The following is a 12,242-nucleotide window of genomic DNA, read 5'->3' on the forward strand; positions in this document are numbered from 1 at the left end:
TGTGAGAACTTCCTATTTTGGTGGCTGCATTTTAAGCCTGCAAATTAAAAGGTGAAGCTGCGTATCATAACCTAACAGCTTTATTTCAGAAGGACTGCGGTGAGAAAGAAAGCGCCGCCGAAAGCTGAAAAGGAATTCAAGAGCAGAATAAATCAAAAAGTTCCTCTCTACCAGCTTCCGAGTTCTGAAGTCTGTGCCTTGGTCACAGCCCTGTGTAACAGCCGTGCACTTTTGTCTGACTCCCAATCTTCCTTTTCAAGTTTAAATTAAAAAATAACAGGAAGAGTCAAATCTTTTGCTCTCAGACTGAAATTCAACCTAGTGTACCTTTTTCAAGAGCATAGTTTTATCAAGTACTGATTACATAAATCAGTTTGGAAGGAGGAAGTGGAATTACACTAACAAGTTTAAAAAAATTACAGGAAACCAAGTGGGAAAAGGTTTCCTATGTTATTTCCTTAAGCAGGGTGAAGAACAGCACCAATAGGATGTTTTCTAATGTATCATTTTCCAACTCCCTTGGAATGAAACTTGAACTCCAGTTCAAACTGTCAGTAGAGGCCACCTGGAAGTACCTTTCTGTGCCAAATGTGTACATACACCTCCCTTTTGAAAGTAACTCCCAGAAATCTTACTATTTGCAGCCACTTCTGATGTAACTACAGATTGTTAAATAATAGGATTCCATTGCATTAAATCCTGAATCCTCTACTTAGACAAAAACTCCAACTGGCTTTCCATTGGTTTTGGTGAAGACTGCAGCTCTACACCTGACTCTGCTTTCTGTTTTGCATCAACAGCCCATTGCAAGCACAAATGGTGCTGGTTACAAAGCAAGACACCTCATTTGCCCCACTGGTTGTGTTAATTGCAACTCAAGTCAGCAAAATTCATCTACCAAGTGCTGAAACAAAGGCATACAAATAGAACATGAAAACTCCATTTGCCAAAGAGATTTTGTTAGTTAATGCACAAAATGTCAATAATTTCTTTTTTTCTGCCACTGGTGAAAACTGAGAGGTATTTTTTGTGTTTGTGCAGAACAATAGAAGTCTCTTTCATAGGCATAATGACATCTAAGAGTACCCAGCAGCAACATGGGCCTCCTGAGCTTAGTGTCCCAGCAAGCTAACATGAATAAAGATCGAAGTAGTTACTCACCACCAGCTGCTCCAGAACAGTGGAGAGGGGTGCAGGAAGGTGAACATGGTTCAACTGAAAGAGCAGGTGATTTTTGGCATCAGTGGATGCCAGGCAGGCTTTTGTAAGCCTGTTATCGTTCTACGTAGAGAAATACAGGCTATGGGGCTCTTTCTCTTCAGCACACAGATATGTTAAACCTGCAGTCACCCATTCAGGTTGAAATTCAGATTATGCCTGAAAGACCTTTGCATTTCTTCTCCCACACTAGGGCTTTGTGGCAAAACAGGAATCAAATTCACTACTTTCTTATTCACCTATGTCATTATTTGTTTTTAGCAGGGAAATAGTAACTGAAGTATACATAGCTAAATCTCTGCTCAACATGGGTAAATGTATGGCAACACTGAATTAAGAAATATTATTATAGTATGATGCCTCTTTGGTACAGCTATATACCAGAACATGAGACAAAATCATTGAAATTTGGTTTCTGTACTCAGAAGGCTTAAAAGTTGAGGATTAACAGAAATCAAAATGGGCCTTCCCTAAAAGAGCATGAGTTGCCAGTGAACATGGAAATGGCTAAACAGGACAGCTCTGGCCTTTATCAGTATTCATCAGTGAGATAATGCATGACAGACCCAGGCAGTCTTATTCCATTAACATCTACTAAGGAGCTGGACAGATCATCCAGATTTCATTTTAATACTCGTGATGTTTTGGGCATAAAGTACTATTTTCACACCTGTAAGGAATTATGTCCGTATGTCTGGAGACAGAGACACCATAAATCCTCTGCTGCAGAAGGAAGCACCACAAAGATTGCTCCCTCAGTAGCAAATACTTTTATAAAGAGCACGAATGCTGCAGAAGCAGCGTTGAGGTGGTCCATAAAAGCAAAGTAACAATTTTCATTAGGTGCAGCTCAGTAGATGGGTGATGTTTAAGCAAGAAGCAGTACTAGCAGTGACAAGGGGCCACTGCCTGACTGTATGATAAAGAATGTCCAGAGAGGGCCATCCTCTCAACAGTGGGTGTTTAATTCCTCAGATGGGATAGTGCACAATACGTGGTAATTAGAGATGTTCTTGGGATGAGATATTACCTACACTACAGCCTAAACTCAGCCTGGATTTGAGAGCAGCATAGCTGGGGGGAAGAGTATGAGATGGCTAACAGCCACAGGATGAGTACTGCCCTCAAGGCTAGTGCCTAAATAACTACTGGTGATTCATTTTCATTTTTCCAAGTAACCATTTTACTGCGTTTCTCCACCCCATCACCGCACCCTGTAAATTCTATCTGGATTTACTGAATGCCAATACAACTTATTCTCCCACTTTTCTGGTTACAGGTTTGGCCCAGTGCTCTTTAAACATTCAGTAACAGGCTTCAGAAATGGCATGCAGCCTTTTTTTGCAGGAAGGCATGTGGTACAAGGGCTGCAATACCACCTGTCTTGGAAAACATTACAAGAGTGCAAAATCATTACCGTAGTCAAACTGCTGGTGTCCGAAGTCTCCAAGAAGAGCAAAGATTGAAAGAATGGAATATACTGAAAAAGACCATTAATAAAATCTGATTTGGTCATTAGGGCTTTCTTTGTCTTCTTTCAAATGAAAACTAAATTATGGCAAAAAAGACTCTTTTACTCAGAAGAACTGATCCTTAAACTTAAAACTCTGGAAGAAATTACATATTTAGATACCTGCTGTGCTCCACTAAAAAGTCTTTGATAAACTGGTATCATTGTTTATTTCATTATTGCTGATGAAAGCTATTTGATTTTAGCTGTAAAAATATCTCTATAAAATCTTAAATAAAAACACATGTTGTGGCACAGGCCTTTAGAAATAAAAAGAATTTTAAACATACTTTGAAGACAGCCTAATTTCATTGTTTTCTTTTAAGCTGAAAGGGGAAGTACTGCGTTGTTCCAAGGCTGGAGAGGCACAGATAAATTATGTACCAGTAATTAGCTGTCTTGTTCTTCCATATTTCTACCTATACATACAGCAAGCGTGATCCTCCACACCAGGAAAAAAATGCAATTACCTCTGTTTCTCCATTATTGCTTCAGCTAGAAGCATTATTATTCACATGTATTTTGGTGATTCAGATTATCCTGATTTATTTAAGTAAAGCATCGAGGAGAGGCTGCAAAGTGTGAAGTGGTGTCATGAAAGGAAAGCAGCATTTGACAGTGGCAAAGCATCTTCTGAGAGCAAGTAAAGTGGCCAGATACACAAGTCAGTGCATAAAACATTGCCACCGCCAGAAAGGCTGTTTGCTTCTTTTCAGAAGGAATCACAAATGCAACCACTTAGTGAAAAGTGCACAGCCCCCAACAACTAACATAGCAAATTTGATGAAACAACACAAACCCACTCTTCATCACATTCCATGGCATCTGGATGAGTAAAACTCAGGCCCCAGAGAACATTCTCAACAAGTCCTAAGGAAAACTCACCCTTTTATTCTAGGTCAAACATTCCTGGCTAACACATTCATATCAACATGCACTTAATCATCAAGATAGTGATCCATATTAAGCATGATCCAGGACAAAAGTCTCCCATGTATTCAAATAAGAGTGTGATTCATATCAGACCATAAGCATAGTCAGTAATATTTGGCACTATATGAAATTACTGGCAGCGTTCTCTCCATGTGTTGGAAGATCCTTAATGATTATAAATTGTGGGTATGTAATATATACCAAACAAAGCATAGTCTAAAGATAGGAGAACATTATTAAAAATTATATATTCACCATATTTATCATTCACTGTTTGCCTTGTGTTTACTCCTCCAGAGAGTGGAAATTGTTGCAAAATACCTGACAGCCAAATATCTCATTTTGGCACTCGTGCTAATTAATCAAATGCCTCTGTGCTACTTGCTTTGAAATGCAAAATTAAAATCTTCTGAAGTATGAGGAGGAACAAAAGCAGTGTGCCAGTTTTGACTCCATAGACTTGTAGAAGTTATCATATTGGCTCCCATGTTAAAAAAGTTTTTTTTTTTTTCTCTCTCTAATAGTCCATAGCATCCATTTGCTGAAGGTTATTATTTAATTTACATTTAAGTATATCTCAAGGCTGTCACTGTAACATGATTTTTATTCCACAAATATTATTCTATCCAATCCAACTATACATATGTAGTCTTCATTAAATAGGAATTTCCAAGGACCTTAAGTGTATAAAAGGCACAATTACATCATATGTTTAAAACGCAGGTGTATCTGTGATTCAGTAGTTAATGGCTGTATTAATTCTTCATCCAGATTAATGGATCCAATTCTCAGTAGCAGTATCATACCACCCTGCCAATACAAAGTCATCTTAAAGGGGATACAAAAACATAGAAAGAATAACTTCCCCACACACTGCTTCCTTCAGAGCACAGAGTTCAGGAAGTAGAATAAATTAAAACATCCCAGAGTAATCTTAGGTCGGATCAGAAACCTGGCAAGCTGTTGTTGGTACCCTCAAAATGTGTGCCAAGTACAACATATCTTGGCTCTCACCCCAAGTGATTAAGAACTGTGAACTGGCCCATAGGACTTGAGGGACAACCCTTCTTCTGATGGAGGGCTGCAAAAGCCCAACAGATTGAGCAAGACGACCACGACTGCCAGCATCACTCCTGCAAGAAGCTCTCACAAGCATGACTGATTCCTCAGTGATTCACTCCAAGACAGACGGTCTGTTCCAAAATGCCACAAGAGATTAACCCGCAGAGTCTACCGAACAGTAAAAATCACTTAGAGCCCAAAATGACGGCATTTGTCACTCACCTCTAGTAGAAGTCCACCTTCCTGAACAGCAGTCTTGTTACATACGTTGTCTTCTTTTATTGTCTGACCAACTTGTTTCTTAAAGTGCTTTTCTTGAATGGCTGTTGGAAAGAGTTGGTATGAGTTTAGAGATCATACACACTAGGGACACTAGTCTAAAAATCTTGTTTAGGCACTTAACATGCATTGGACTAATTGGGAGTTACTGTCTTCACAGTCTGGATCTCAGTTACTGACAAGTTGCTTTTGTTGTGAGGGAGATAGATACATATTCGGCAGTCCAGATGTTTTTTATATGAAATATCTATCACACTTTTTATTGAACATATTTTTTCCATTACTGTACTCTACATAAAGCAATAGCAAAAACCCACTGAAAAGAAACAAAGGATAGTTAGTAAGTTGTTTTGTTAATAAGAATATGTACTATGAAAATGTAAAGAAATGCTTATGTAGCTCAGAAGACAAGGGACTGAAATACATTTCTTGTTTTCAGTGCTGACCTCCTTGGCACCATATTATTTTCAGTCTCACCATACCCTCACCCTATACCTACTCATACTATGAGTCTGAGAATGATTGCTAGATTCACCTTCTTAAATTATTTTATTTCCAAAGAAGGATCGGAGGATTGGCTGACACACCTGAAGGCTGTGCTGCCATTCAGCAAGACCTGGACAGGCTGGAGAGCTGGGCAGTAAGAAACCAGATGAGGTTTAACAAAAGCAAATGTAGAGTCTTGCATCTGGGGAGGAATAATTGCATGCACCGGTACAAGTGGGGGATGAGCTGCTGGAGAGGAGCTCTGCGGAGAGAGACCTGGGTGTCCTGGTGGACGACAGGTTGGCCATGAGCCAGCAGTGTGCCCTTGTGGCCAAAAAGGCCAATGGCATCCTGGGGTGCATTAAAAAGAGCGTGGCCAGCAGGTCGAGGGAGGTGATCCTCCCCCTCTACTCTGCCCTGGTAAGACCTCATCTGGAGTACTGCATCCAGTTCTGGGCTCCCCAGTACAAAAAAGACAGGGATCTCTTGGAAAGAGTCCAGCGGAGGGTCACAAAGATGGTGAAGGGCCTGGAGCATCTCTCCTATGAGGAAAGGCTGAGTGAACTGGGTCTGTTCAGCCTTAAGACTGAGAGGGGACCTGATCCAGGGTCTATAAATATCTAAGGTGTGGGGGGCAGAATGGCGAGGCCAGACTTTTCAGCAGGACAAGGGGAAATGGCCAGAAACTGCAGCATAGAAAGTTCCACACAAATGTGTGCAAGAACTTTACGGTGAGGGTGACGGAGCACTGGAACAGGCTGCCCAGGGAGGTGGTGGAGTCTCCTTCTCTGGAGATGTTCAAGACCTGCCTGGACACCTACTTGTGTGACCTGCTGTAGGGAACCTGCTTTGGCAGGGGGGTTGGACTTGATGATCTCTGGAGGTCCCTTCCAACCCCTACAGTTCTGTGATTCTGTGATTCTGTGAAAAGTTTAAAGTTTAAACTTTTACTACATGAAATCCATCTGTAAATTGAAATCACATATATTTGTCCTAACAATAATGAAAACCTTCATGGGAATCAAAATGCCTGGTGGCTGATTTTCCTGCATGTGGGTACTACTTGATCTGAAATATCTTTGAATACTCAGACCGTAGTCTTCAATTCAATTCAGAAAAATCCCAGAAATACAACCTCATTTTTGGGGATAATGAGAGCATTTCTGAGAACTCTGATGCCACTTAACATATTGGGTTTCTGCATCCTCTAGGGAGCATGGTTATCATTTGTTCAGTAAAAAATAAGGAGTCAACTTCATGCTTACTGCCCCATTACAGTGACACAACTGTCCCAGGCCGTAAGTAGTGATTCAGTTTTAAGGCTTTTGATCTTTCCATAGAGAGTGAGAGGAGAAAACATAGCAGTGGAGCATACAGTGCATATAGTCTATTCCAGCTGGAAGAGAGCTGGTGCAGCCACAGTAAAGGTAGTTAATAATCCCAAAAATGGTTGCGACAAACAGAAACTATTTTTATAAAATCAGAGTAAAAAGGGAAGACAGCAAGGCTCTCACGTCCATGAGCATCTAGATAAAAGTCATGGCAATAGGTCTTGGATTTTTAGTAGGATTTCAAACAGAAAAAATTAAAACATCTACATTTTTTAATGGCTTGAATTATATTTGCTGCAAGTGAATGTGGATATGACCTAAATGGAGTCACTTCCTTTCCAAAAGGCTGTACAACAGCCATTCTGTCAGACTGCCCCTGTGCTGCCATCTGTCACATGGCAACAAAATGTAACTGGTGGGATACTGGTGGGAAGGTTCAACTTCTACTGCCATACCACCAACATCTGCTTCTGATGCCGTGGACCAACATAACAAAATAGGGGGCATCGCTTTCAGAGCAGCCCTCATAATTGCAAAAGATCATTTTCTTTGTCCTGCTCAGCCAAGCCTTCTGCTACATCTACCCATAAGAACACACCTACAGCTGTCACAGCAGAATGTTAAGCGCATGTGGCAGTCATTTTCAAAAGCACAGCCCCTATTCCAATGGTATCTGCCAGAATTTTCTCCCTCAGAAAAGATGTTTTTGTAGCTACTTCCACAGTGTTTTGCCATCTTTGCAAAGGTTAAATGACAGTAAGGGAGGAGTGAGAGGAAACCAAGGTTTATTTTTTTGATCTGTGCTTTTGGCTTTGTGAAAATTCCACCAGTTCTAGCTTCATCGTTAGTGGAAACTATTATTGTACCTAACTGAGCAGGCCAGAGCTCCCTGCCTGTTTGTTAGCCTTCAGGCTCACACAAACATAGCAGCAAAAGCACAAGAGATGTTTGTTCCGCAGCTTGTCTGGCTAGTATAAATTCCATCTCCAAATGGAAAGTATTTTAATGCTATTTTGTCGGCTAGAGTTACCCTTATGTCAGGCCACACACATCCGTTTCATAACATACTCTACTCGCTGGCCTCAACTGCAAAGAGAACTATTGCACCATCAAAAGCAAATGGCGCCCTCCAGGCCAAGAAGCAGGAGCCCCTCTGACACAGGCATGTCTCCCTCATGCACCTGAGGCCTTGCTCAATAGTCGTTCTCCGTCTGCCTCCCTGCACTGGAAATACACTGCTAAACCACCCATTGGGGCAGCAAGGCTTGGCTAGTTCAGCAGTGACTGCTCAGAGTGGTAGAACATCATCTGGGGAGGGCAAAGAGAGAAAGGCAGAGCACCGTGCAGGTCTCCAGTATGAAAGAGAAAGAGGAAGGGCAAAGTATGGCATGGTGAGAAACAAAACTGCAAGATGCTATCTCACTAAGCAGAAAATCAGGGGAAAGAAAGCAGAGCAGCCTCATGGTGTCCCTGCCAGCACTGACTCTCAAATGGGAGAACTGAAGGAATGTAATGGTTATGACTGGTGGCTCAACAAGGCAGATGTGACCAGGATGAAATATTACGAAAAGCTGCAGGCCTCCTGAGCAAAAATTAAGCCGACTATGATGAAAACCAACCAACAAACAAAAAAAACAGAGAACGAAGGAGTACTGTCTCCATAGGCAGGGAGGAGCAAGTTGTGGAAAATCAAAAATTAAAAAAAAACAGAAACAGCTAATCATGACTCAGTGACCTGAGGGGAAATCTTCTGGCTTTTGGAGTCCCGTATATCAAGAATGGGGCAAGAAAATACTGATATTGCAGGCAGTCTGATGAACGCTGCTGGCTGTAAAAAAAAAATGGAAAGTTTTAGCTTTATAGAGCTTTGGACTGCTTTCTGTGGCAAAGGCAACATTTTGGGCCTGACTGCCAGCAGTTAACATAGAGAGCTCACCTACCAGGTTCAAAACCAGCAAACAGAATGGGTAGGAAGCAGGAGTATGAGAGACCTTGTTCTGAGCACAAATTATCTAGCCTGCATTTCCAGAATACAAAATAAAACAGAAGATGGAGCTGTTCTGCCAAAGAAGATGAATGAGTGTATTGATACCATAAAGATGATAAACACATGATACTCAAGAACTGGGGCTGACAGTTTTGCAAGGTCATGCAATTGTGAGCATGGTGCTATCACAGGCAACATTAAAAAGCCAAAAGTTTGGAAATTCTGGGCCCTACAACACTATGGAAATATGCCAGACAGAGGAGCAGGGGGAGGCTAGGAGGAGGAAGGAAAAAAAAGGAAAATGGCCAGAGCAGTTTTCCTGAAGATCAGATCGAAGACCTAAGAAATTTAGTTCCGATTTCTGATTGAATGTGCTTAAGGAGCGGAAACTGAAAAAATAAAGTTGAGTTAAAACTGATAGCTAATTAATTGGGGGAGCTGGACAGAGAGTCACAAAATCACAGAAAGTGTGATAAGCTTGAGTAAATGGAGTATTGGAATGTCTTACACAGTGCTGCTGAGCCTTTCACAGCCACACTGTCCCACTGTAAAACCTGAGTTCTTTCTGAGCCTCCAATTCTGACAGGGGCAATGCTATTTGCATTTATCAAGCGGTTGGCTTCAATACTGTAATACTGTAAAAAACAGAAAAGCTGCCTGACACTTTCAAGTGTAAGGAAGTATGAAAGCAGCTGTCCCCTTTCCCCCAGAAATAACAGAACATATACTTGTTGTGGAATATGCTTTCGTTAGGAGGGATGGAAATTCCAGGATTCTCATAAAACCTCACTTTTTAAACCAACAGGAATACATTCTCTGAAGTGTTTCTGTATCCCCTCCTGTGCAAGCACAGCCTTCTTTCTTCAAAAAATCATCAGAGGAACTACCTGCCAAGCTAAGGCCTGTAACAACCTTAGGTGTGCTCAAGCTGCACCACAGTCATCCCATGGCTCCCAGTGCTGAGGCTTCCTGAATCCCACAGCAGCACAGGAAGGGCAGTGGAGGGATGCTGTGTTTGATCTGGGCACCATGCCTGGGTTCATCTGAGGTGGGAGAAGGGGACAGTGCTATTTAGGCTCAGAAGGGTGCAGGTGCATCAGCTTCACTTCTATCTATGAGGAGTACTTGTGAGACCCGTGATGTCCCAGGGACACATTATTTCTTTTAAAGGGCAGATTTAAATACTTGAATTGAGCCTGCAATTTCAGAGACCCTGCTTTACTAACACTTGTGGTTACTGTTTCTCGAAAGGAAGTGAAAACCGGGTCTTTCTTCCTGGATCGCAGAGACGCAGGAAGAATTAGCTATGCATGCTACCCCGAATGCTAAGAAAACAAAACAAAACACCACAACTAGGAAACACTCCGTCTGAGAAACTTTGCTAAGCAAACCTACAGACATGAACCAAAACTGTCTGTTTCCTCTTGCTGTGCTGCAGAGGACAGTGAGTGACAGAAAGGACAGAGCTCTTTCAATACACACCAAAATTAAAAAATGCCTATTATAGAGAAGGTTGCTGATGCATTGCTGAGACATACATGAGAGGGACATTGCATTCTGCAGTGCTGCATGTTGCACAGATGCACTGGGAGGGGATCTGGCAGCAAACTGCCCCCTCTGAATGTGGCGCTCAGTCCTGGTACAGAGGCTACCAGAGCACCAGATGCAATTGCGCTAGCAACAATGCAAAGTTTCTCTTCCCAGCTCGGTGGTTTTCTCAGTCTGCTTCTTCTTAAGAGATGCTTTGAAATCCAACTGCCCTTTGAAGTTCCTCAAGTACAGCATGACATTTATTTAAGGTACAACCTAAACTGTTTTCTTTCCAGATCCCATCCCCTCTCTCTCTTCTCTCGTTTCTCCTACAAGCCCCGCACTCCTCCCACGTGCGAGAAGCACCGAAACGGGCCCCCCTCTGGGCCGCTCGGCCACAGCCTTGCGTGACGGGAGCCTGCGGCACGTGGGCGTCCGCCGGGCAGACCGCCACGGCGGCAGGCTGACACCCCAGCCCGGCCGGAGGATCCCGTTTGAAGGAGAGGCGCGGGGGGGGGAAGGGGAGGAGAAGGCTCTGGCGCGGAGGCCAGCTGCTGACTAACCCGGCCGCGCTCTCACGCAACCCCACTGCCTGTCAATCTCCCCTCGCCTCTGACAGAGGTCTGGCGCCCGTTCAAACCCTTGCGTGCAAGCAGGCGGGCCGCCTTACCCTGTGAAGTATTTCATAATAACAACAGCTGTTAAATATTGATGACTCCTGGCAGGCTCTGAATGCTTTTCATGAAGGTTAAGCCTTCGTGTAATGGAACCTAATTCCTCATTATGCACTGTATCGGATATCTGGAAGTTGCCTAAAAAAAGCGAGAGGGCTTAAAGTACAGAATCAGAACATAACTCGCCAGCGCCAGGGAGCGGGGCAAAAAACAGCGACGTGAAAGGCAAGGAGAGTTTCTGTGAAGTAAGATCCTTTCACAAACAGCACACAGCGCTACAGGAGCAACGACTGGAGCAGTGGATTTAGCTGTGTTCCCCTGGGTCGTTTTGCGTTTCTATAAATAGCTGCAGATGAAATGAACTTCATAAGGCGGCAATCTGACTGTCACTGTAGTCTATATATGAAAGTACACATGGTAATTATTTCTACAGAAAAAGAAGAGGAGGAGAAAGCGCAATCCCACAGCCTCTCCTCCAGCATCAGTCCAGAGAAGTCTGACTTGTGGCCATCAGGCTCTGAGATGTTGCCCTGGAAAGCACTCGAGGCTGGGCTGGATGGGGCCCTGGGCAGCCTGAGGTGACAGGGGGCATCTCTGACCACAGCAGTTTAAGAAATGCTGAGAGCTGTTCGGTGGCTGTTGTGAAAAGTACATGCATATGAAGAGCGTGTCTTATGATAGCTTTTTTTAGTGATTTATGCTAACTCTATCTCACAAAACTCATTCACAATAAACCACACTTTTACTTCATGTTTTTCTGTAGTCTGGGACTGTAACATCTTTCTTATCCCACAGCTTCTGAGCAACCAGAGGTCCACAGAAAAACTGTGCCTCTATGTGAAACCTACTTGCGTCATGCAAGCAACAAACTCAAAATACCTTGTCTAGAAAGCACATCTCCTCCCTGCGGCTCACTGTTGCAGCCTTTCTTTCTTCTTATGACTCAAGAGATATCTTGCCAAGAGAAAACCCCACACTAAGCATTGGTAAAGATATTTTAGATATCTGCTTGTACTGCCCTAACTAAATATTAATCACTTGGTCTGGTAAACTATACTGGATATAAGACTGCCAAAGAGATTCACTCCTCCTAGATTATCCCCAAATATAAGACTTATTCCAAGTAATTTTTTTTCCATTTCATCTTTGTAATTCTATTTGATCACCTACTGCTTTAAATCTGATAAATTGACAGTGGGAGGAACCTGCTGATTTATAGATTTGGTCCTAGG

At 42.6% G+C, this 12,242-nt stretch overlaps 1 protein-coding gene across 1 annotated transcript in view; it reads right to left on the bottom strand.

The window, feature by feature from the left end:
• The window catches only part of AHRR (aryl hydrocarbon receptor repressor), an 89,833-nt gene that overhangs the window by 28,342 nt on the left and 49,249 nt on the right, over window positions 1-12,242 (bottom strand). The window contains exon 4 of the mRNA XM_052704358.1: window positions 4,946-5,046. Within this exon, the coding sequence (XP_052560318.1) occupies window positions 4,946-5,046 (101 nt within the window). The remainder of the gene's footprint in view (window positions 1-4,945; window positions 5,047-12,242) is intronic.

The sequence above is a fragment of the Tympanuchus pallidicinctus genome, unplaced genomic scaffold, assembly GCF_026119805.1.
Source record: "Tympanuchus pallidicinctus isolate F22 unplaced genomic scaffold, pur_lepc_1.0 scaffold5, whole genome shotgun sequence".
Taxonomy (NCBI): Eukaryota; Metazoa; Chordata; class Aves; order Galliformes; family Phasianidae; genus Tympanuchus; species Tympanuchus pallidicinctus.